Source organism: Drosophila sechellia, chromosome 2L (assembly GCF_004382195.2).
Source record: "Drosophila sechellia strain sech25 chromosome 2L, ASM438219v1, whole genome shotgun sequence".
NCBI classification, from domain to species: domain Eukaryota; kingdom Metazoa; phylum Arthropoda; class Insecta; order Diptera; family Drosophilidae; genus Drosophila; species Drosophila sechellia.
This window is the reverse complement of record NC_045949.1, coordinates 13,805,598-13,832,008: the sequence shown is the minus strand read 5'-3', so window position 1 is coordinate 13,832,008 and position 26,411 is coordinate 13,805,598. Positions and strand designations below refer to the sequence as shown.

General features: G+C 45.6%; 1 protein-coding gene across 2 annotated transcripts in view; it reads right to left on the bottom strand.

The window, feature by feature from the left end:
* The window catches only part of LOC6611254 (glycine, alanine and asparagine-rich protein), a 55,909-nt gene that overhangs the window by 15,702 nt on the left and 13,796 nt on the right, over positions 1 to 26,411 (bottom strand). The window contains exon 1 of one of the 2 annotated variants that reach the window (XM_032722221.1): positions 9,539 to 10,172. The exons of the other annotated variant lie outside the window; for it this stretch is intronic. Coding sequence (XP_032578112.1) covers positions 9,539 to 9,577 — 39 coding nt within the window. The 5' untranslated portion in view covers positions 9,578 to 10,172. Of the gene's footprint in view, positions 1 to 9,538; positions 10,173 to 26,411 lie in introns of those variants that run through there. 2 annotated transcript variants of the gene reach the window in all.

Below are 26,411 nucleotides of genomic sequence, written 5' to 3'. Positions count from 1 at the left end.
AATTAAAATGACCATTTAATGTCCTTCAAAACTGCTATAATTGATAAGCAAATATTGAAGTTGAAGTTAAAATATATTCAGACTCGACAAGTTCGCCCTCATGAGTAGTGAGTGTTCGGGTTTTTGTAGCCCAGTGTTGGGCACCCCATTCACGGAATAGTTGTGGCGGCCTCCTAATGCAGCTTTGATTAAAAACGCAGCAGTTTTTAATTTGTGGCAATGCAGGGCGCTCTCGCCACATAACCGCGTGCCCCACTCTTGGGGCGCTCCACTTGGCGATCCTTTGGCGGAGACAAAGACTGCCAATGATTGAAGTGTATATCCTAGTTTTCAATTGCCCCAGCCTTGGAGGCTGCCCGCTCCTCACCCCGCTTGCTGACTGCTGCCAGCTGCCAGCTTGTCTGTCACTGTTTGGTGGGGCACGCCCCTGTTGCAGGCACAACCCAACGCCCACCGCACTTGCCACCGCACGACTATAATTTTTATGTTACCCATGCACTCGCCTACCAATTAAAATGTCTGCACTGCCAGCGGACGAGGCAGCGTCGGATGTGCTTATGTCGCTAATAAACCGTATTATTAAGTAGTCGTTGGGTGGGCGGGTGTAGGGATTGGTGGCGGGGAGAGGCAGGGTGGCTACGAGGGCCGGGGTTAGGGGTGGGGCCTTGAGGTTAGACTGCAAGTTGCACCCCTCCTGGCTGAATGGGTGCCGCGACTGCCACTTTCAACTTCCGCCGGCAAATGTATAATTCTATGCCGGTGCACTGAAGTTTTTTTTCTCTTTTTTTTTTTTTTTTGTACCGCCACACCAAACCATCGGTTTCAGTTCCACTTTCAGACCAAAGCTGGTTCCTCGTGCAACACCCATGGCCATGTGAATTAATTTTAAGCTGCTTAAGGTAGGAGAACATTTTTCATTTTGATTTTGTGCTGCGCGTGGCTGGGAAAACTTCGTTTCATCGTCATGGGGCGGCTGGCTGGCTGCTTGCCGCCTGCGTCTCTGCTAAATTTTGTGCTGCAATTGTTGCACTAAACGTGAATGTTGCCCAAGGATGGGTTTCATGGAGAAGGTACCATTTTGGGCTTATCAAAACCGGCACAGACAATGGGAGTTGTTTTAAATTGTAATGTACTTACAACCGAGTCGGCATTCGTACTATTTTGTGTGGGAAAGACTTGTTCTTGAATTGCTTACCTGCAATGAGAAGATGAGAAAATGTTCGAAAATTAGTTTGAAGTACATTTATATTGCGTCACAAAGATACTTATTAATTTGTGTATCAAAGTGCTTTACTAATGCATACTAAGACAAATACTACTGAGATACATTTTCTTATGGAAAATGACTACTGTTGCAGGCTAGACTATAAACTATTATTCACCTGCAAGGGGAATTTTAAGATCCTAACAATGTTTATTAACTGCGAGATCAGTTCATACGGTTAGAATGGATATCAATCTGTTTCAATTCACTTAGTAGAATAATTTAGTTAGAGGCGCACTCCCGAAACTTAGTTCGTTTGCCATCCAATTCATCATTATCGGCTGTTTTTCAGTCTCATCCCCGTCTTGACCCCTTCCACCCACCGATTGCTCCTCACTTATAGAGGTCAAAAGTAAGACAAACAAGCGGTCGAGTTGGGGATTCTTGCTTTTTTTTGGCCGAAACTGGAACTGGCGTACGATGGCAGCAGACAAACGCGCTGATAAACTTTCGACCCATGCCGCAAAAAAGTCAGACGCCAAAAGAGGAGGGGCTATCTAGGAGGGCGGGGCACGGAATTTATGTGGGTAGCTCGCCGGCGATGCAAAACTTTTGCATTGAATTTGAGCGGGGCGAACCTTTTTTCTATTTTATTCCTTTTTTTGCAAGTAGTTTTTGGGTTCTGCTTTTTTTATGCACGGTTTGGCGAGGAGTGGGCGAGGAGTGGGGGGCTTGGAAAACAAAAGGATTTTGCAGCTAAAGCGAACGGATTTTTAGTTAGTTGTTATTATTTTATATGGCCAGAGCCCGGCGACTCGGACAACTGCAACTTTTCCCGAGCAATCGTTGCGTCCATCCTTCAGCTTCTCTAACCCTGCCCAAGCTGGTAGTCCTGGCAACGCGGAGGAGGTTGGGGCCACTGTTGGGGCCGCAACTGGCGAGAGGGGTTCAGCTTTTCCATTTTCCCTCCTTCATTCGCTCCTCCTGCCGGAATGTGCGCCAAAGCATAATAATAAAAGCGCACGGAGTGGGCTACGAGGGGGAAAATCGTTGGCCAGGCAAGGAGTAACATGCTCGTTAGTCCCAGCTAGAGAAAATTGGAGGACGGGCGCAGGATGTGGGGGTTACGAAAAAATAGAAGGAACATTGGACAGCGAGCGGCAAGGAATAATCTAAAAAATGGAAACCCAAACGAAACGCAAGACAAACTTTGCTGCCAGCGTGGGTACAAAATAAATGAGGGCCAGGCCCCCAGTTCGTTTGGCGCATGGGTGGTTTGGTGGATAGTTGCTTGTGTGTGTGTGTGGTTGGGCGGGGTGGTTCGGGGGTGGCTGGAGGACCTGAGGAGCTGAAGGACTCGGCGCTGGATGAGTGCCACGGGCAGGGCTCGAACTTAAAATGGACAAGCGCGCCGTGGCGTGGGTAGGCAACGTGGGCAGGCGGTGGTGTGGTGAGCCTAGGACTGGGACTGAAGAAGCCTGATGAGCAAGGACGAGCCAGCCAGTACGACGAGAAGCGGTCCCTTCTTCCGCTACCAAGAGACTCACTCGAAAGGAGAACTCAGCTCCCCCCCACCATACCACCAAAGTGCTGTATATAGAAGTAGGCGGATGAGGGGTGTAAGTATGAAACGGGCGTCGAACCAGGAGATGGGCAAAAAAATTTTGTATAAAAAGTGCGCTGGCACAGTAAGCAAACGGCAGACGTCCTAGGGTAGCCAAAAGGGAGTGGCCTCCTGCTGGGATGGTGGTGGGGGATTTTTAATGGAAAGGGGGCGCCAAGGACCAGGAAGGGGATGGCCAAGCGAAAGGGTTAGGCTAAGGTTGCCTGTGTGTGTGTGTGAGTGGGTGTGTGTCCGGGTCTAACTGTAATTCCGATGCGATGGTGTTCGTGTGGGACAAGGGATCGCTGGTTGGGGGGCTCTGGAGATAGTCCTGCTTGAGGAAAGAGTGGCCAAGTGGTGGAATAAAAACTCAGTGTCAGCATCGAGCTTCAAAGACGGAATAGAGGGCCTTACCGAATGAATACAGTGGTCTAAGAAGTTAATCCTTCTTAAAACAAATACATCTTTGGTATGCAGGATAAACCTTATTTTGAATATCAGATTTAATATACAACAACACGCAGTACACATTTTTATACTTCCACATTTACAAAGTTATACTGACTCATTTCATCGAGTGTATGCCACTGTGCAGAGCAGCGGTGTTCAAGGATGCCCCGTCCATGGTTTGCCGACTAGGGTGTCCAACCCAGAGCTCTTCGTCTTCGACGTCTTCGTAGTGGAAAATAAAGCGCACGTTCTCATAAAAGCCCCTGTAGGATAGACCTTCCCCCTTATCGTTTCTATTTCTATTTTTTTCGGAAAGCCTGGCCCGTGTGGGACGTTCAAAGGGTAGGAAGGATGTGGCCTGGGGGCGGAGGACTGAAGGAGTGGCAATGGTGCGATACGAGAGCGTTGAAAGGGTACAAGACAGCGTTCTCGGTTGAGCAGCTGAAATGTTGCTGACTTGCGCTAGTTGGGGTCCAACTCAGGGACTTGAGTAATTCGATAAGGGGGCACAAGAGGCGCGAGTCAGCGTTCAACGTTCAACGTTCAGTTGCTCGCCAAGAAGGTTGCCTGGCCACGTTACGTGGCGTATTTCATTAGCAGTTGTGATATCAGAGTGGCTTCACTTGCTCCTTGGATGGCTTGCCCACTTTGGAGTAGGTGCGACTTGGGCTTAATTGTCTATTTCAGTTGGCTAGACGAGGGCTGATATGATTAGCCCCTGCTAGTATGACGGAGAGGCCATTTTAAAGTCGACTCGTTGCCGCATTCCTTTGCTATAAATTTTCATTTTTTCTTATTTCTTTCTTCATTTGCCATTTCCTCATTCATTCATTACGTTGGGGGCTATGCATAAATTTTTTTCCAATATCTTGCGCCTCGAAACTTTTGCCCACGAGTCCGGCCCCAGAGTTCTCTAATTTGTGTTTGAGTTTCATCTCTGTCCAAAGGAAGTGAGGAACATTGGCGCAACCGGAAACCTTTTTTTCCCCCCTTTATATCCTCTTTCTGAAAACGGAGACAGGACCAGACCGTTGGCATCGCTGTGAGCCAACAGCGAGGAGTGGATCTTTTACTGTGCCCTCTATATCCCCACCACCCCAGGCACCCCAAAATCTTACCCGGCAAAAAATAGAAGGCCCAAGTTGGTAAAAAGAAAATACAATGAAGACGAGCGCTTTGGCTAAGCGGAAAGATGGTTGCTTTAGGATGGTAGGGCCCAGGGTCCTGGGTCCTGCGGACTTCAGACTTTGGGCTGGGTGTCGCCCGAAAGCAAGCGAAGATGAATCGTTTCGTGTTGGCGTTTTGAGCACTCAAGTGGGCGAAGTCCTGGCCAGAAGTTGGGCAAAGGTTATTGCCTGGTCGACGAAGACGCTGGGTATGTTGTGTTTGTGTGTGTTTCATCTGCACATCAATCGTGAGGCCATTGCCGGACCAAGGAGCTGGGCCCCTCGCTCGTTTTCATTAAGCCAAAAACCCCGCAGAATGGGTGTGTTAGTGGGGGGTTGGATGCCAAGTAATAAATGTAAAATGTTGCTGATGAAACCCAGCACAAAGACGGAGCGAAAGAGAGCAGAAAAATTTGTAGATGCTGGCTTAGCTCATCAGCAGCCACAGAATCAGGGGAAGAGCAGCAACAGCAGCAGCAGGAGCAGCAGCAGCATCAGCAGCAAAATGGAAAATAATGAAGGGTAAGCTGGTGAAGGGATAAGGAGGGGTCTTTTTGGGGGGATCGGAGCAGGACTCTGCAACAACATGACGTGGGTTCCATTCGAATGCTGCCTGGCGGCGACAGGCGGGCAACAGGGGAAGGCTCCGTGGGAATGGGTTGACTCCTGTTCCAGGATAACGAGTGTGTGTGTGGGTGTGTGTGTGTGAGTGAGCGCCGGCACCCCTTTAAGATGTCTCGGGTCTCGAGACCCCCGCACTAAAAACCATCAGAAACTAACTAAACACGAGTGGGGGTGAAAGCGGAGCGCATGTGAATATGTGTGGTGGCTTTTAAGCAAACGTCTTTCACAAGTGAAAGGCCCGAGGGGTAGATCTCCGGAGGTTAGAAGGGGGCGGCATAAAAGGAGCTGGCATCAGTGGTAAAAGCCAAAAACGTAACCTAAAACTGCAAGAAAATTAACCAAAAATACTAAGCCAAAGTCGAAGACGCAAACACACACACTCGCACACGGGCGCAGGGGTTGGTTGTTCGGGGGTTTTGTGCCTACGAAAAGTGTAGCATACAATTTGGGGCAAAAATAAGGGAAAAGAGGAAGGAAGGCATGGGGGTTCATGCATGCCAAGGCAAAGTCTTTGGCTTGGCAACATTGAGAGGCAGCTAGGAATGAAGGTGAGGTCGAGGCGCTTGTGTAGAAACTTTGGCATTGTTTTTGTGCCACTGCGAGTGAGTGTGTGAGTGTACGGATTGAAGGCGGCGTCGCTACGAGTGTGTGTGTGTGGGATGTGGCACTCATTTCTCTTTCCGTCCCTCCGCCTCTATCTCTTCAGCTGGGGATGAGCCAAGTCTGGCATCAGCATCAGACCCACCCGAAGACCGACCCTCCTCCTGCCATCTTGTGAAGCAACTTTGATTGTGGCTGAAGCTGAAATACATCGTTGCCTTCTTCATTTCCTTCTCCTTCCTTCGTTTTGCTCCTCTTTTTTGGCCAAGATGGAGTTGAGTTGGCAGATTGCTTGTGCGATTCGTTCTAGGTCTGTGCCTGTGTGCGTGGGTGGGTACGTGTGGGGGTGGGTGTAAAGGTTGCCCGGCTTGTCTGTTTTGCTTTAGGTGGGTGGCAAATTCGGTTTTTTTTTTCTTTTTGGGCTTTCTGAGGAAAGGAGCAGGCTTCAAGGTGGTCCAAAGCTGATGGCTCATACTTTCGAGAGTGTGGAGGAGCCACTGAGAAAAACGTGGATATGGGGTTATTAAATAGCATCGTATATCGGCTATCAATAGCGCAAAGTGAGATTTTATGTGAAACACTAGATACAGTTATATTCCTAAATGACAATTTTTGTGAGACACATAGGTATGTATCAATCCAATACAATTGCTTTTGGATACAATATTAAAAACAGTTTCCTACATTAAATAGAAAAAGTCTGCTTTTTAATAGAGCTCCGGTGTAAATATAGCTTGAAGTGAAATGGATTGCTTGGTTTAATAGCTCTTCAAGAGCTTTATGGCTAATTATTGATTTATGAGTTTCGCCACTTTTCGCTTTCAGTGTTTTATCCCTGGAACCAACGTTAGCCCGTCGAGCTTGTCGTTGCCCTTAGCCAAAGTCGTTGTCGCAATCGAGACCCATTCCCCGCCCCATTGGCTCTCCACCACTCCACTGGCACAGCCACCCAGTGTCCCTTGCCTTGTCGTCTTTGGTGTTCTTGTCATCTATTTCTATTTTGGAGCAATGGCTGAGCAGATGAGGGTCTTGGGCTGTCTAACTTGTCTGTTTGTATGATGGCATATCACACACACCACCTCCAACCCCAAAAACCAAGTCCAATTCCATCCATTCTCCATTTATGTGTGTGCTACCCAGTGTGTGTGTGTGTATGTGTGTTCAAAAAACCGTAAGCAATTTTCCGTAACATCTAACTGAGGTGGAGACCCAGAGCCAGCCAAGCAGTCGAAAGACGTCTTAAAAGATGCTGCTCCATCTGCCGCCCCCGACTCGCTACGTTCCCTTTTGCTGGTCCGTCTCCATCGCCATCTCCAGTTTTAGGTCCGCTCCCCAGACTGTTGTTGATGACATTGACTGGTTTTCCTAGAGCATCTCCCTTAAATCTCGCACCCATCCTTGGCGTCTGCTTCGATTCGCCTGGCACGTTGTCTGCCTGCGACACTAATGCTGAGATGTGTAACGGTGGCGCAGCACAGCCAGCACTCGGAACAGGATCAGGAGCGGAATCAGGAGCGGAACGCAGTGCCAGTGGTACTCATACCCCATCGATTCGAAAAGTTCGATGATGGGCTGATGACTGACTACCATTTTGGCTGTACCAAATCATGTTTGATTACAGCTGAGCAGCATAACAAGTTGTGCCCGTAGTGTGGGTGCCGCTGGTGGAATCTTCAAACTTTCCACAAAGTCTTTAACTTATCCCCCGGAAATTTTGAGACTCAAATTAAACACAAAGACGTTCTGTTCCTTTTGGACACATACCATGTCCTGCGGCGGCTTATGTGCGCTTAGGCGCAAATCTTGACCCACCCACCCACAAAGGGTTGATGGGCTCCCATTTGGAGTGGGTGCGAATGGGGGGGAGGGGTTTCCTTTGACAAACACGAGCACATACGTGGTGATTCAACTATTTATGTACAAATGGCGCTGACTATATACAAAAGTCAATGCTTTTGTTGCCTTCACCGCCGGCCACAGTGGGTTTATGCGATGACGAGTTGGATCCCATTGGGGGTAGGGGATTGGGATCGCCCAATAAAGGAGCAAGAAATGCGGGAATTAGTTCGGATCAAACGAAGCCTGGGTGCCCTTTGCCAAGTTTTTGTGCACAGCAATATAATCAAGCAGTTTTATGTGATAAATAATGTACTAATAATTATTGTATTAAAATGGAAGGTGGTACAGTCTTATGCACGAAAATATAGAAGTCCTTTTTAAAACGTGTCACAATAGGTAAACAAAACGCAATTTCTAATAATATTCTAAGATTTATTGCCGCCGAAACTTAATTAGGAAAATAATCATATTGATTCAATCTATCCCATTGAACCAAGTTTCCTGCACTTCCTTGAGCCACTTTTCGCAACCCTTACATGAAAGGCATGGGACCCCGTCCGCCAGAATTCGGATTTGTTCACCCCTCGCACACAGGCAAAGAAAGTTTACCGGAGGGCTGGTCAGTCGCCGGACTCGCTTTGTGTGTCTGCCGTTCTCGTTTGTGCACGTGTGTGCGTATGTATTTGTGATGCGGTGGCATCGGGGAGGAAGGCGAGGGGTTACACCCAAGAAGCAACTTCTTTTGTGGCGCCCCAAGTAAGCCCGCAATCCTCGCACCCATTTTCCACTTCTGTTGCCTGTGCCTTCGTCTGCGTCTTCGTCATTTGATGAATTACCGTGCAGAGCAAGTGTGCGCCCTTCGGTGTGAGTGTGTGGGCTACGATTGTGGGTGGGTGGAGAGATTAGGGTGACGTGGCCGTGGGCGGCATGGGTGTGCGGGTGTTTTGTCGAGTGAATGTGTGTGAGTGTGCGCTTCGTTTCATTTTCGGAGGCTAGTCCCCTGCCGCAGTCCGTACCCCTAAGCGAGACATCCCCATGTCGTTACTTGACTACCCCTCGCCACCTTCTGCCCATAATACACACACACACACATGCACACTTTATACTCCCCCGTCGTCTTCGTTACCGTCGCAATTCGCGCTTCTATGTACCAAGGAGCATTCACGTTTGTGGAGAGGAGACCTGCACTGGGATACCATCGTATATCATTAGAGTGCCTCCATCTTCGCCTGAATGGTACACCCCAACCTACTAGGCGCCTTTTTTTTATCCAAAAAGGCATTATGAGCAGGTTTTTCTTTTGCGATTGCTGCCTACGCGGCGTATTAGCAATATTTTTGCAACTGTCTACGTTGCTTCCGTTCCTTTTGGCGCTCCTACCATGCCTTCTATATATTTTTTTTCGAACTGTTTATTTTGTGGCTGGGTAAATGTGTCTGGTCTGCGGCGAGTCTCGGAATGGGAATATGTGGGCTGGGGGCAAATTGATTTCATATTGGACTACTTGCTGAAAGGGGGCAAAGAGGGAAAAAAAGGTTTCATGCTGGTCTCAGAATGTCTATATAGGATGGCTGTAAGGCGGAAGAGCCTTTGAAACCCGTGACAGGATGGGAAGGAGCTATATCGATGATTGAGGTGAGACCCCTTGAATGACTGATACACTGCGGCTCCCTCATGGCAAACCACGTCGATGAATGAATCATGAAGTTTGCAATTATCCAATTATTTGGGCTATACCTTATTCTCAATCAGGTCATGGCTATTATTTCATGTGAAGTTTGTACGATATTTGGTGTGGAGTTTCTCATGAAGGGAAATAGCAATATCCTAATGAAGGATTTTTTGGAAATTATTATATAATCAAACTATTTTTTTTAGACAATTTTCCTACCTATGAGTGGAAACATATAGACAATCCTAAGCTGTAGCTTTCTCGTTCATATAATCATAGTAACTGCACTCAAAACGAAAGAGTTCAATTGCCGTTCGTGGGTGCGTAACATTCAGTAGGGGAATTGCTATCCAAGATCTTTTAAGGACATCCAAACTCACCTTGTGCAGCAACACCGAGGCTTTTCTTTTAGATGCCATTTTCGTGCTGGTGGTGGCGCCTCCGCCAGCACCTCCCCCACCGCCACCGGTTGCCGATGCGGTACGTGTCGATGTTTTTGGTGTTTTCCTCGGATTCTTCGGAATTTTGGCAGTTTTTTTGATGTCCTGCGTGGAGTGAGCTGTTCGCCCGAAGACCAGACAATTGAACTGAAGCAGGCGCTGCCAAAATGCGACAATATCAAAGTTGCAGCTTAAGATGCAACTCGACTCGCTGGTATCTTTAGCACTGAACACACTTGTAACACTTGTGCGGATTGGGTTCGCTGCAACGTTTTGGCACTTGTCAGAATTTTTGGCGGTTTTTTTCTTTGTTTTGCTAAGTAGCTCACGCAGTTCACAAACTATATTAGCACAGTTTTGAGTTTCAATAACCCAGCGGCGAACGCGATTTGGCACACTTTCAAAGAGAATTTTCCAGGGGGGGTAAGCTCTTTACTCAGCAGCAACACTATTCAAAACTCTATATTCAATTTCAGAGTGCGTTTCTTTTATTTTTGAATTATGCGATTTGGTTTGTTTTGGTTTGATTTATTCAAAGCTCCAAGCGCTCCTTCGGCGAACCAAACACGACGAAAGCCAACTGCTGACTGACCAAAACAGAGATGGCCAAGTGGGTTTTGAGCCGAGCCGCCCGCCTGTCGTCCTGCGTCGACGTCGGCAGCGAAAGAGAGGCGCGCGAGTGAGAGGACCTTAGGTGGCAGCGCCTGCGCAGCAAGGACGAAACTTGAATGTGGGACGCCGCCAAAAGCGGAAAGTGCGTGTGCAGGCGAAACGCCGAAAAGTGTGCAACACTCTGCGAGCCCCCTCTTCCCAGCCATCCCCCACCACACCGCTCTCCCATTCCAGTCATCAGGCGACGGCGCCTCCGCTTGGACCCCCCTCCCCAAGACCGCACTCCACGTTTTGAGAGAGCAGAGGGATATGAGTACAAAAACAGAGAAACGCCGATAACGCGACGCTGGACGTCAACGAACCACGCTGTCCATGGCCGTAGACGGGAACCTCCGAAGGGGGTGAGCGGGGGAGAAGCGGTGGCGGGTCAGCCGAGGAGAGAGCGCGAGTGGGTGGGTGGGTGTTGGAAGAGGTCGCTGGGCGAAATCAGCCGGATGGCGGCGCGGCAGATGAGTTGACAAACAGCTGAGTGCCGACGGTTTTGTGAATGGGATGGGTGCTCGAAAGTGGGAGTGGGCGAGCGAAGGCACGAGAGAGTGGGGCGGCAATTATTTTTGTTTTTCCCTTTTTTTTGCCAAGTGTAAGTGGGGTGGTGGCACATGGGGGTTTGATGGCTGTTGCTTTTGTTGTCTTTCGCCGGCATGGCGCAAAAAAAAGGCCGGCTGGATCGACGCCAGGGGTGGGAAAGGGAAAGCCCCTTGGAATGGGGTAGGTGATGGCCGTGGGTTTTTGGTTTGGGCGCGGATGTTGGGTTGTGGATTGTGGGGCGGGGGAGTTGGGGTGACGGGTGGCGTGGAGTGGGTGGTGGGCGGTGGTCGTCGGCGTTTCGGATATGAAAAACGCACAAAAAATATTGGGAGTGGGTCCGGGAAAAATAAATGAGGAAAATATATATGAGCCGGCTACGTTGTTGCTGTTGGCATGGACAGCATGAATTCCGAAATGCTCTCCCCTCTCTCTCTATCGCCTTCGTCCTTTCCCCGTCGCTGGCTTGCCGTCTCGCTCTCTGGGGGAGTTGGGGTGTTGCGAAAGTGGACAACGTTGTTGTCGCTTGTCTGCCTGAACGGCAAAGAAGGACGATGAGTGGGTGGGTGTACGGGTGGTTGGGTTGGCTTGGTTAGCGGTGGATGTAGGGTGGTCATGGGCAGCGTAAAGTTTTCGAAAAGAATAAAGGCGAAAAATGCGGTGGGGGAATGTTTTTCGATTCCGTGGGTTGAGTGCAAAAAGGGTCAAGAGCGTTGGCCACCTTGCGTGAGCTGCGGGGGGGTCTTTGGATCCGAGGGGGTTTGTTTGTGAACAGGAAGAGAGATCCGTCGCCTGCGTGGCTCGACGTCATTGCCGTCGCTTTTTCGATGATTTTCAACGATTTCCATGGGGCGATCATTTAACTTGACTGATATATTGCGCGAGTTGTTTTTTGAAGAAGGTTAAGAAATCATTTTGTGAATCAATTCATTTGTTGTGATACTGTTCGGAAAATTTGTTCAATTTACCGAAACCCAAAAATGTAAAAATTATACTTTAAAAATGTATGGGCATGTAATTTTCGTATAACTTTAAAGAAATACACAACCATACATTCGTTAAACTTGAATGTGAGCAATAATTGAGTAGTTGGGCTATAACCTTCATACAATATTGACCTTTATTCTTTTCTTATTATTGATTTTAAGTAGTGGTCATTACACGAAATAAAATAAAAAAATTTAAATCCAAATTAGGCGACTTTATTTGAGAAAGATGAACTGGTTAAACAAAGCTGCATTCTTATTTTTACAGTGTATCACTCAGGGGCTTAATTTTGTAACTGTGCTGTTACCTTCCCGATATGTTGTAAGACCTCAACAATTCAAATCAATTAGAAATGCTTTAATTGTTTTCATCTTCATATTTTTAAGAAGTGCCTAATTATGTGTTCTGATCAACATTGTTGTTAATCAGCTATCAAATTCCGCATAAAGTCCCACCTGCCCCCCGACTTCAGCTTATAAAACGTAGATATCCGGTGTGCTAAGTCACGAAAGTCAAAGTGTTAACATAAACTGACCATTTAGATTATGCATAATTAAAGCTCGCACACTTGCTGATGGAGAAGACACTGTCTGGGTAAATAGGTTAAATACGATGGTTCTCAATTTTCCCATTGTTTGTTGGTATGCTCATTAACATTCATATCTATATGTATTTTAGTCTCATCGACATCCACTGTGTCTGTGGATATTAATTAAGTTAACGAAATAGTTGGGCTCCCATCCTTGCAAGGAACTTAAAGGAAGTCTCTATCACAACATCAAAAAATTTAAGTTAACAACAGTTTTAACATGCCATTATTAATTAGTTGTATTTGTTTTAAGAAGCCGGAAATATGAATTCAAGGATTGTTGAATTTTTTCACATTTACCAAATGTGGTCACTTCTCGATTTTTGTCAATTAGTGCATATGAAAATATAAAATAAATTAGGTTTGCCACGCATTATATGGAATGACAATAAATTTGATGGAAATTGGACCAGCAATATGATAACTAAATGAAGCGAATCGGTAATTGATGTGTTTCGCCATCAGCATGCCCTCGTCTCACCTTTAATTGTTTTGTTTCGAATTGGAAAGAGCTGGCAAATCAAAACGCATTTATGAAATAATAAACCCTATGGCCAGAATCGCTTTGTAAATGCCGTAAATCTTTTAAAACTGCCAGCTACTGACTACCGCATAAATTCAAGCGATTTTACCTCTGTTCAGGGATCTCCCTCATGCTGTTCGGCTGAATAAGAAATAAGAATGAAAAAATTGACATAAAATTAGTTGCACAAAATCCAAAAACTATTTCATCAAAAATGCATAAAATAATAATAAAATCGTACGCGAAAAAAATAGACAACCGAAAATAGAAAAAGTTGAATTAATGAAATATTTATATAGCGCACAAAATGAAAGCGGCAACTGGGAAAAAAATGCGAATCAGCTAAAAAAATATGTTATGTGTAAAATAAATAATATATAAAATATTTATATAAATTGCAAAAATGCGCAGCTCTGCATAAAAAATAAAACCAGCGTAAAATGTGAAATGCGCAGTCGCCTCTATTTTTCTATTGAGGGGGTCTACAGTTCCTATATGTGCATATGCATATATGCATCGGCGGATATATAATGGAATATGTATAAAATGTCAAATGATTTGTTTGCTCGCATCTCCCCCCTTTCCCCCCACCAACACTCACGACTGCAGCTGGCAAAAAACTAATGCAAAAAACAAATGGTTAGTAATATGCTAAAAAAATCTGAAACCGAGGGGGTTTCGTTGTCAACTTTTGGTGTGAGGCTAGAGCAGCAGCCACTGCAGCCAATTCAATTAAAAATCTGCCACTTAAGCCCTCTAGAAAAAAGGATTGGAACCAGGATTGCTCTGACCAGGAGTGCATGTTTGCGTTTAGCTGAAACTCGATTTAAGAAAGAAATGATGTCAGTAGAAAACTGTGTTATATAACAATTTTGAATATCTTGCAAGCAAAACAATGTTTATAATAATCAAAAGTATGAGATATTTAAAAAGGGTTGGCTTCAAAACATTCTATTGATCTATACTGAAATTCAGTGCTTTAGTTGAACATAGTTAATATACTATTATTTTCAGATTCAGCCAGGTTGTAAGTCGGTTTGGTCGAACAAAGATCGCATCCCTTTCATGGAACCTCCAACAGAGCAGCAAACTAGAATGCAACTCACACCCACACAGATTTTGCTCGCACACAGACGGCATGTTGTATATAACAAAAATTTTATTCGAATTTATTTTTAGTGTTTTTTTCGCATTTTCTCTGATGGGGAGTGAAAGCAGAAAGGTTCACGGTAGGTGCAATGCATTTTGTTTATATTTTTTTGGCCGCGACTACTACAACACTAAACTGCAACGATACATGCAAGCGTTGTGCGTATGCGTGTGTGTGTGCATGGATGTTCGTGTGTGTGGTCATAATAAATAATAAAATACAGGCACACACGTGAACACAAAAAATAGGGTAACCTGACAGGAGGAGAATGGGCTACTATTCTACAAAAAAAAGGGGAAAAAAACGCTCATGCTGTTTGAATTTTGCGCACATTTTACGCCTGATCGAAATATTTTGCGCCATCCAGGCGATGAGGCCATAGAAAAAGTCATACGCCGCTGCGTTGAGCGGGAAGGACCTCGTCCTGCCGAAAATTCCACATCCCGGCCAATCTTCCTATGCACGCGCCTACAAAACTTTTATTGTGTCCGTCGATGTTTTTTCTGCTTTGACGCTTCGACCAAAAATTGCCAATGGGCTTTGTACGGCGGGGCGAACAGGGGTTAAGGGTTTTTCGGTCGGGGGTGGGCTGGGGTAGATGGCCAGTGGGTGGTGCACTGCGGTGCATTGTGGTGCAGTGGTCCCCGCTTAGACCACGGTTATGGTTATGATTGTGGTGTGATGGCCCGCTTGCGTTCCATTGGCTGGTCTGTTGCTTGTTTTGGCCCGTTTTGTTGAGGTAGGCTAAGCAGCTGAATGCGGTATATATTCACTTCCACTGTGGACTGCATGTGCATTCGAATGTTTTGTTAATCAGTTTAAAGACCCACATGTGGGTGTGGTCTAAAATGTAAAGGTAGTACAAGAGCTGTTCAGCAGAGGTTTGCAAAACATAAATACTTTTATAAGTACGTTTATATAAGTACACACCTTTTTCTATTCGCTAATCAGTCTTTAAATCTTTGCGGAACTCCCACAAATTTGCTAACATTAGAAGTCAATAATTTGAGTAAGACAGTAATTTAATAAAAAATGATGTTGTGAATAATAACAAATAAGCCGTTTAAATTGGTTTGAGTAACAGTTCATACAGAGATTATTCAAAAGCTACCTGCTCCCTGCATCTTGCCATATGTAATTAGAAATCTTTCACCGTATCAGTGCGGTTGATTTCATTGCGAATCGCCACTCTTGCAAGCCAACAGTGAGCATAAAAAACCCAATTTAGTTTATTTGCCTCAATCAATTTTAATCAAGTCCAGTGGCAAGATGAACGCGCAGGCGAGGAGGCAAAGAGACAAGGTCCGAATATACAAAGACATGGACGACATCTTAAACTTCGCACACTCATCGCATCTTACACACGTCACCTGCCTGAACGGTGCTGGTGTGGGTTTATCTCGAGGTTATTACCGCTGAGTGTTGCCACACAAAATAATGCATTAAAGACGACAGGGGGTGGTCGCAGGACTCAGGACTCTGCACCCGAAACAGGACAACGACAGCAGCAGCAGCAGCAATTGCAGCTACATCGAATGCACAAGGCGCACTTTGTGGGTTCTTGGGAGAGCGGGGAGCGGACCAATGCAAGTGCCACCCCCCACAAGAGCTCATCCCACGACCTTGCAAAGTGCATTCACATCCATGGCCACCCAAACCTGAGCATGCTCGGTGATTGTCCAACTAAGCCCGACTCTTTGGAAATTTATGATGGCCGAGTGTGGGTTTTCTTGGGCCTTTTCGGCCAATACATGGCCATATGCACGCCTATTGCCCAATACTTATGTACAACAAAAATGCCAAGTTGTCTTAAAATTTAATGAAACTCGTTGCCGAGAAACAGAGCGAGAAAGAGAGAGACCAGAGTCCGGAACTCCTCTTGCCAACCAGATTCTTAGGCCTACTTGGAAGCCAAATCTTTTTATGTACATGCTACACGTGCGTGTGTGTGTGTGTGTAACTGTGTGGTGAGATGCAGAGTGCGCTTATGTTGTAGTTGCTTTTTGTGCTTGTCAGAGCCTGCAATAATAAGTTTTCCATGCACTTAATGTCAAGTAAACAGAACGACACCCCATCCAGCCCCCAAAGAGTTCTTCGACTGCATTTTCGGCAGCTCACTTCGGGCCCAGGCACACGCACACACTCAACGAGGGGTGTGCGCCCGCACCCACACTTATAAAACAACAGGCCGACTTTTGCATAGTTTTAGGCGCCTTCCAACACATTACGCATACGCACGGTTGACCTGAGACACCCCCCAAGTTGCTGTTGCTTGTTGCTGTGCTGCAACGACAACTACAACTACAAGGACTGCATTTTGCAACTGCATCTTCGAATTTCTTGTGCAATTTCTTAAGATCCTGCCAGAATATGCCGCACTGCTCGCACAGACCGGCTTACCTTCTCGCTTCCACCAACGGGCTGCTATCCAGGCATTGCAACGTCTTTTTGGGATTGGAAAATTTGTTGCTGCTGCATTTTCTTAAAATTTTGTTCAAATATGTGAATAATTGCAAAAGGTTCGGGAGCCGGGCCTATGTGCCTGCCATTTAATTTTGCCAAGTCGAACGGAGGAGGGGACTTTCTTGAGATATCTTCAATACATAATGTGGAGAATATATTTCGAGATACGAATTTTGCCTTGCTCTGTCAACCCGCTCGAGATTTACATAAATAACTAAAATTTTAATATATGTTCATTAAAGCCCCACTTTTAAGAAGTCCTCTCCCTGCAAAAAGCATTTATACTAATTGCCTTGAACATTTGATTGGTCGGCCATTGATTGTGCAAAGTATTTTCTCTGTCTTGTGGGGGGTCGCATTAAATTTGCAACTGCAGTTGATCACTCAACAGATCTGCCTGATTTTCGGCAAATCAGTGTATGCTTATTCATGCACATTAGACAGCGATACTTCGGCAATGGAAATGTGACCCACCCGGTGCTGAAAATTAGAAATTAATATTTAAGTTTGGGGAGGTACTCAAAAATTAAGATGATTCTCAACCGAATTGACTACTTTCTAGTAACATATTATAAAGACACTAAAATAAATACGATTTGCAGTCGAAATACGACAATATTGTATTTTCCGTAGAAGATTATATGACAAATGAAATGGTTATATGAAAAATCTGAAAAACTGTACACATATCCTGTAGTTATATGTATCAGTCTGTAGGAATAGACTTAAGTTAGCGAAACCTTAACTAGTAATTCAAGTCAAGAAATATGGCCTTGAAAACCAAAATTTTTAGATACGCTATCTATTTGGAAAAGTTGAGCTCTCAGTAGCTAAAGAAAGCGGCCAACGAATATTTCTGTGTAGTTCTATGTTTACGATGCCCAGTTAGGAAGAAAAATCAGTAAGTTAGGCAAGATGATTCCATTTTCATTGGAGAAAGTTCGGATTGTTTGGACTTCTAACTACCAGGTAAACTTGTTCCGCACATATGTATTTCCAAGACCTCAGATCCTGGCCATAGAACCAACAAATTGCAAGCGGAGTGAAATACAAGTATAAATTGCGTGCTCCTCGCCAGCGGCAAGGGCAAGGAAACAGAACAAAATTCGAAACATATAATGGTCCAAGACATATCCCTCGAAAATCTTGCAGCCAGTCAAGACGATGAGATGGAGACCAACGGAGCGAGCAAGGGACAGGGACGGAGTATGGGATTTGGCGAAGGAGCCGAAGAGAATGGAACTGAACAGGATGAGCCCGAATGGGACACATGCGCTGGGGCACCCTAAAACCCATCAAATCTAATCTCGGAGCGTAGCTGCTGATGCTCGCTGGGCACTGGACATTGGACATTGGTTGCCTAGGATTCTGACCCTCCTGCCCTTTTTTTTTGTTGCTGTCCCACCAAATCCCTTTCCCCACCCGCGCTGAGTGTTCGAAAAACGAAGCGGACAGCTTTCTTGGAATGCTTCTTGCCCTGCTCTTCCTACGGCCAGAACGAAAATTGATGACCAGCCAGGGTCTGCTGGTCGTCCTGTTTTTAGGTTGGCGGCAAAGATTGGGTACGGGGGGTTACTCCATCCAAGGTGCGGGGTGTTTGCCAGATTCGGTTTGGTCATTGGCGCTGCGGCCAAAAGAAGTAATTCATCTTATTTTTTTCCCCTCACTCTAGGTCCTTCCTGTCCTTTTACTCACCCTCGCCACGTTTTTGGCTTTATTCCGCTTTCCTTTTCCCCTTGCCCACTGCGGGGACCTTTTTTCCCTGCGCCTTGGCGACGGCTTCTCAAGACGCCCACATGAGTCAGGGCAAGGATACGCCAATAGGATAATGAAAGCAACGGCAGAACTTTGCAATAGAATGGGGCTAGGTCGGCGCTGGCGAAGGGGATCTGAGGACCTGGACCCAAGCGTTGAACTTAAGTGAACTCAAACAAAGGGAGCTGGCGACTCGGGGGTGCTCCTGCAGAAAAGGACGCAGGACCTCACCGAGCTGATCCCTCAAATACACACACACACATATATATAGACACAGTGGTGGCTGCCTCCAGGCATCATTACATCAAATGTCCTTCGCATTTCAGCAAAACAACAAGATGGCGGTTCCCAGCCAGAGGACGAAAAGGCATCCAAAGAAAAAACCCAAAAGCAGCCAGCACAGGAATCGGAAAGGAAAGGGAGGTTACCCAGAAGGATTGGTGAGCGAAAACGGAATCGTGGGGCTAAGGATATCGCCATGGTCGCGCCACAGACGAAAGGGGCGAACTTGGCGCCCCAAACGCTAAGGCGAAAGGACTAAGCTCGAATGGAAGTGGAAATGGAAATGGGCGGAGTGGGAAAGGATGGTGCCAAAGGAGAACCAGCTCATTGGCGCAAGCAATAAACGTTAAATTTTTTCTTGCTTCTGCAGCATAATGGCGAAAAAGGACGGGAGTACGAGCCAGCCGAGCATCGGAGTCCGCACTCCCGGGCAGCAGGAGAAGTCCTGTCGAGCGGTCCAAAAAGTCTGACGTGCAATAAAAGACCAAAAATCCTTTTCCATTGCGCTAAGCTCGGAAAATGTTCGGTGGGTCGAGTGGAACGGCGACGGGAGGGCGAAAGCACTAGCTGAATTTTCGGCAGGAGGAAACTTTCTGGGTTGGGGTATAAATGCTATAAAAATAATCGTCATAAGAGGACGGTAGGGCGTGAGGGTTGCTTAGGAGAGGGGGCTGCTGAAAGTTGCTGGGTTGGTGGTTACCGTATTGCCACCGTGGGGACAGAAAGTTATTAAGTGCTCAATATTATGTAACAAGTAAGAATATAATTTAATGGTTATACATTTTTTTATAAGCCCATTGTTTCAAGTAATTTTCTAAATATTTTCTAATAATTATAAATTGGTATTCGTTTCGTGTAAGTCTTAAAGAGTTATTTAGGTGTGTTTTCACTTCCAACGATTTCTACAAATGTTTAACTTATCTTATCTTATATCTTCGATAACTCTGTTTTGAATATTGGGCAATGAGTTAAAACGAGCTATCAATTACGTAATATAACACGTCCCATCGATAATGTCGTTAACCAAGATTTAATTGGGTTATTTTTATCGGGTGCCCGGCATTTCCACAGTTCCTCCTTTCAGGACAGTTCCTCCTTTCAGGACTCCCACTGACATAAGTCAGAGTGGCGCTTGTGAGAAGAGAGAGAACCCCTTTCTGAAACGGACGATCTGTGTTATTAAGGTGGTGCCACGGGCAGCTCGTCCCCATCAGGACCCTTCCTGTCCTCTACCTTGGCTTCTGGCCAAAGTCCCCCGAAAACCAGATACCATTCCCTGTGTTGCATTAATTTTTACCGTTTGCTCTTTGTGCTGCAGCGTATATTCTCCCCCCATTTTTCTGTTCGTTATTTTTTCAGTCCGTTTCGCTCTTTTGGTTGGGGATATTTCTGCTTTGGGTGCCTAGTTTTTGGGGCCCCACGCAAGCTCGATTCTTTTCCGTTGCCCAGTTGCAGTGTTTGACCAGCGCTTTGTTTCAACCTATTCCCAAATAACCCTAGGCCATTAAATTGTTGCCCGCTGCACCCACACACACCCAACAGCGGGCTGGCTTCCTCCAACAAACACACACACACTCACACACTCACTCACTCACACAAAGGATAACTATGTTAGTTCGAGCCGACGGCCATGAGCCCTCGAACCCATACCGCACATCAAAACTCATTTCATGTAACGCGCATTATGCTTTCCACGGCATTTCGCGTCCACTAACTGACAGTTGATGGATTGGAGGTACAGCCCCCGATGTCCTCTCACACCCCCACTCCCTCCCCGATCGCCATGGCTTTGGTCAAAGTTGTATTTGATATACATAAAGCATTTGAAATCGGTACAGCTTTTTAAAGCTCCATTCGGTGGTTCGCGCGCAAGGCAAAGGCGCTGGGTTTAGGTTTAGGACAGCCACCCAGAAATTCCATTTATATTGTAGCTGACTGGCGCGCCCCAAAGTTGGTCTCCTTTGTGGGCCACCCCCAACTCACACCCACGTCCATGCCCACGTGCACACCCGAACGCACACACATGGGTTAAGCCACAATTTGATATGTCCATTGTGTCTTATCAGGCGACATGGTTACCGCAGCGAACCCCCAGCGAACGCTTCGAGCTGCCAGCGGGTCTCGACTCGAAGTAACACTCTGTTGGCCGGGGTCCCCTGGCAGATCCTTGCGGCCTTGCCCAAAAAAAAAAAAAAAACACCCCCATCCAACGCTTCTAGCTCGAATGAACAAAAAAAAAAGGGAAAATGAAAAGCACTCCAAAAAATAAGGAAATTCTATCATGGTATTGGGCGAAAATCAAATAATAGAAGTATAAGCTGGCTGCGGGCAATAAGCAAGGGCAGATCACATGTCCAATTAGGTAGAATTTTTGAACTCCACAACTATTAATGTACTGCACAGAAAGTGTTTTTCAAAAAAAAGTAATAGTTCTGGGAAATGAAACAAAGAAGCAAAGAAGATGATTCGAGAAAGTAGTGATTACAAATACAGCTTCCGCCTAATAAGGTACCAGTATTTAATAGTGTTGTTCACTAAATCCAATTCCAGGACTATATCTTTTTCTCCAGTGCCGGACCGCACTCTCACCAGTCTGAAAACGCGCACTCGTCAGTCAGCCAGTTCCCTTTTTCCCTTCGGTAAGGAATGGAAAGTAAAGGACGGGAAGGGAGAACGAGGAAAGGAAAGGCAAGGCGGGCCTGGGCCCAGCCCACGTCAGAGTAGTCTTCGTCTAGCACAGTGGCACACCGCCTTTTTTCCAGAGAATCCCCCGTCCCATGCCACTTTCTGAATCCCCAAGACCACCCGAAACTCTGGCAAACCACCCCGTCCCTGGCTCGTTTCCTGCTCAACAAATGCCAAGAAAAAGTTTTTTTTCGACATCGCTCCCCCGCAGAAGCCCGCCCAGCTCTGTCCTCATCATCATTGTCGTTGAATTTGAAACGTTGTTGCAGCCACTGGGATGGGTGGGAGTATATCGGTCTGTGAGGGGGTCACTCGACGTCCTCAACACCCTCGTCTTCGTTTTCGTCCTGGCACTCGTGTCCTCCGCCTCCCCCACCTTTTGGCAGGAGCAGCGCCACATGGCTGGCCAAAGCGAAGGCAACACATTTGAAGAGGGTCGCATACATCGCCGGAGTTTGAGGCATGGGGTAAGCAAAGAAATGGGAAACTAAAATGAAAGAAATCCGGGAACAGGAACGGTCTGCACTGCGGTTTAATTCGTCAGTTGATTTCCAAGAAAAAACTATGACAAGCTTAAAGGGGCTCGGGATTTTAAATATATTTTGTGAAAGGAAAAGGTTACTCTGTGGATTTCTCATTACTTAAGGAGACAGCTTTTCGCGCAGTGTAGGGGCGGGGTTATTGGACTCGGACCCGGGTACATGTGCTCCCCAACTCCAGCTGTGTTCGTCTGCTCGTTTGTTCTTCGATTTAATGAAGGATATGCCGCATGGCTCACCTCTAAGCACCCAATCCCAAGCTCCAGACCATTTATTGAACTTTTTTTTTATATATTTCATAACTTTGCCCTGCTCACATGAAAAAATTCGGTTTTAGGCCTAAAAAGAGGAATGAAGTCACCCCCTTCGTTGCTGGTCTGTTTTTCATGAGGATTTTGGGTTCGGTTTTTCTTACCCTTAACCTTTTCTTCAAATATTTCGCCAGATGCTTTGCATAAAATGACGGTATCGCTTGATAAAAAAAGAGTTCGAATGGGGTTCAGCCCACCTTGGAAAAGACGCGATAAATTGGCAAGGGTGCTTTTCTTTCTAGAATGGCAAAGATGATGCCAAAATTAGGGCTACAAATGGCAACGAAAATGTAAGTAAGACACTAAATAAATGGCAATGGTAAAGGCAGAAGAATATTTCATGCTATTTGAAGTATGGTTTTCATCAAAGAAGTATTCAATGAATTCTAACTTCGATTAAGATTTACCCGCATATGAAACTTGAATCGCCGGCCACTTAGGCTTACCATCATTTCAGATGCTTAGCACATAACTTACGCCACTGCCACATACATACTCGATAAAAAGGAGAAAGGGGAAGCCCTCAGGAGCTCCCTCCCAGGATATTGTCAAAAAGTAATTAGATTCGATGTTATTACAGAAGCGCAAACGGGCGTCCAAAATTGGGAACACTCACACACAACGAAACGATTCGAGGGATGGTGTTTGGGTCAAGGGAGGAGGGCCTCATCCCATTTGTGGTTGTGTGGGGGTGAAGCTCTGCCCATTTTTATATCATTTTTGGGCTCGAAAAATGTGAAACAAAGTAATAAATGGTGACGTAGCCTCGTCCCTTTCGTTTCTCCTTATACTAACTCCCTGAAAGCCACCCGACCGCACCCCCCTCGACCATTCGCATCCTCGTCGTCGCAGGCAACAAATTAAATGCGGAAAATAATACAAAGACGTCCTCCCTCCTGGCGGCGCTAACGATTCTGGTGACGCGAGCTCAGTTTACGCTTAGCGTGGAAACTTACGGCAAATGGCACTGGATGATGAGCATGGAGCTGGCATGGGATGTGGGTGTAAATGTGGGTGCTGGTGGGTGGTGGGCGCCCCTTCGTCTTCGCCGTCATGACAACAAGGCGCACAATCTTCAAAAACAACTCGGAGGTAGAGGTTCTGCCATTCGGGAGGGACTTTACTTCGGGGATAAGTTTGTGCGCTGAAGTTTGATGATGATGGGGGACATACAATGGGTGGTGCTCCCCCCTTTCCAAGCTCTAGATACGGTCCCAACGTCAGTTTCTCTCTTGATTTTTGGTCCTCTTCTGTTTCGGGCGTTCCTAATCAAAAATACATTTCACTTTCCGAAACCAAGTTACAACGGAAAAAGGACAGTAAGAAAAAAAATAAAAAACCTCTTGAAAGGTCGACTTGGTAAATACCTATGACTTTTTTTTGTCTTCTCTAATCTTCTAAGCCAAGGAGCTTTTGATAAACTAGCGCTCTAATAACTTAAATGTAACTACTAAATTCCTGAGGCTGTTAAAATTTACTAAATATAAGTGTTTATCAGTTGCAAATTAATTAGTGTGAAATCTTAGGGCACAAGAAGTAATAGATACAAAATGCAATGTGCTCTCCTAAAGGGTACATAAAAAAGATCTCTGTAAAAATCTGTCGCACTTTTAACTCACATTGGATTCGAAATTTCTTATTTTGGGTAGGAAAATGTGTCTGATTTGCATTTGGGTTGCCGTGACAGAAAAGGGTTCGGTCCTGCTTCGGTTAAGGGGTGACAAAGTGATTAAAAAGTGTGCATAGGGGTTGGAGATGGGGTGCTGGAAAACCAAGATGCAGGTGAACCTTCAAGGAAGGGTGCCGGGATAAAGAGCTAGGAGAAAGGCCCACGGTTGGGGTAAGTGATGATGGAACGGTGGCAGAATCGGTAAGGGTTGCTCGGCCTGAGATTGTGCCTAGTTTAATTTCAGTTAATTGTGTTTGGCTTTCGAGTAAAGCATTTGAGTATTTGATGGAAATAATGCTGGAAAAGCGGTGAAATTTCTCGATCCGGTGGTGGAAAAGCCACGGGGGTGGCCCGTAAAAGGGTTGGGTTGCAAGGAACACACTCTTCTTGGAAGTATGTAACTACATATATACGGAAGTAGTTTGTGCCAAGTCATTTGTGAATCACATGCTAATGTAAATCAGAAAGCATCTGAGAACTTTGGGGGGAGTTTGATTGTGGGTGGTGCTAGTGTTTGGAATACAGAAATTAATTTCAGTAAAACAGTCGGAATTTGCTGATTATATCACAGCAACCGAAACCTTACAAAAATGACATTCTCCCTTTGTGAAATACTTAATGAAACTACTCTACTGCAAATGGTTAATATTTATATGTGTGAAATGAAATAATTTTAATAATTTCCATTTGTAAGAACCTATTTTACATTTTTAATAAAGTTTAAAAATGCGTGCGCAGCAACATGTAATTGATTTCGCTATGAATTCCCAGTTTGAATATTATTAAAATGCATCCCCATCAGGTGCGCTGTTCGTCTAGAGAACTGCGATCTGCATGATCTACCACTTCACACGCCATTAATCATATTAAGTGCATATCATATGATATCACAACAATAACTCACAAAGTTTGTAAACCCTTTTCCCGCGTCATCTTTCCCAATAATTCCTAGAAGCAGAGCATGAAAAATCTCTTGTTGCGGTCATATTGAAAGTTAATTGAAAATCAAGTTAATGCGTTTAATTGAATAGCCGTATAGGCATATGTGCTGTCAGGGTTCCATCGCTAAAAACCTGTACACAGAAATGCAATAAAAACATTATACATCCAGCGAAAAAAGAATCGAGTACACAAACATAAAGCACACATAATTGCTCACACACACACATACCCGTAAACGCACACAAACAGCGGGTGGGAAAACCAGAGGGGGGAAACCGAACGGATGTTCTGTCGATGCGTGGAGGAGACAGAGGCCCATGTGCATATTTATATGTGGAAAATTATATACAAACACAAACACCCACGCCCTGACTGCCCGCCGCTCACACAATATATAGAAAATCATAATGACGACGATGCATCATCGCAGAACAAAGGCGACACGCACAGGCCCAGAACCAGAACCATAACGTTATCCCTAACCCCCGTCCAACCTGGCCGAGCCCCACAGGACCACACAGGACAAGCCTTTGGAAACAGGTGTGAGTTACGCACTATTTTGGGTGTGCGAAATGGGAGAATGCCCGCCTGTCCCAATCAGACAATCGAAGAAGGCTCCTTGCCGCCTAAGGATATGCAAAGCCCAGCAAAAGGACTGCGGGGTCTTACAATCATTACCATATTATGTGAAAAACATGGCAGATAAAATGACACCTTCAGCTAGAGCACACTCTCCTTAGAGTCATTATTTGGGAGCCTTCTTCTCGAAAAATCCAGCAGGAGTCTTAAGGACTAAAAGCAGGCAATGCTATCGATTTGTAGGCCTTGTTGCTTCAGCCGTTATCTCACTCACACACACACACCCACACTCACCAACGCACACACCCACGCTCAAGGGGGAAATCCATTTTTCTTAAGATAAATTTTGATTAAAATTTTCGACCAACACACGTGCGATTTTCCGGTCTCTTTCTAGCTCTCAGTCTCTCTCGTTCGCTCTCTATGTATCACTTTTCAATGCGATGAGTGTGAGGTTTTTGTACCAGGGATATTGTGGCACTTGCAAATGTCTTAAGATCTTGCAACGAAAATATAAATGCAACTCATTGGGCGCTTGGGGTGTGGCATCTTCTATACATAAATGAGCAATTTACGAGTTTTTTGATAGGCGCTTTTCTTGGTATTTATGCAAAATTTACCATTAATTTGCATCTCGTCGGAAGTTTTTACCCAATTGAACGGAATTTATTGAAAGACATGACTGTACGGGGTAAAGAGGTCTAGTTTTAATGATTGGATTAGAATGGCAAAACTTAATGTATGACATTAAGATGTTTTAGTCTAAGCGAGAAAATCAAAATTTGCTTAGACATGCTGATTCTTTGGGGTCGTATTCCATCTGTCCATCCTTGATGGCCTTCACAACTGGGATAACAATTAAATGTGGTTAAGAAAAGGGAAAAAAATGGGATTTTGTTGTGCCCAGTCAGCAATTGATGCACATAACACCCAAACCAGGTCTTGAATCATTATGCCCGTTACCCAAAAACTTTAGTGCACTTTCTTCGTACCTATGGCTGCCTCGCTCTAGCCTCTGCCTTCGCACACACTTGCACTCGCTCTCCCTCTCACTTGCTCAATAATAAGAAATTAGACCCTCTCGCTCTGGCAATCCGCATGCCGACTCTGTCTAGAGCAAAATGCAAAAATGTGCATTAGGC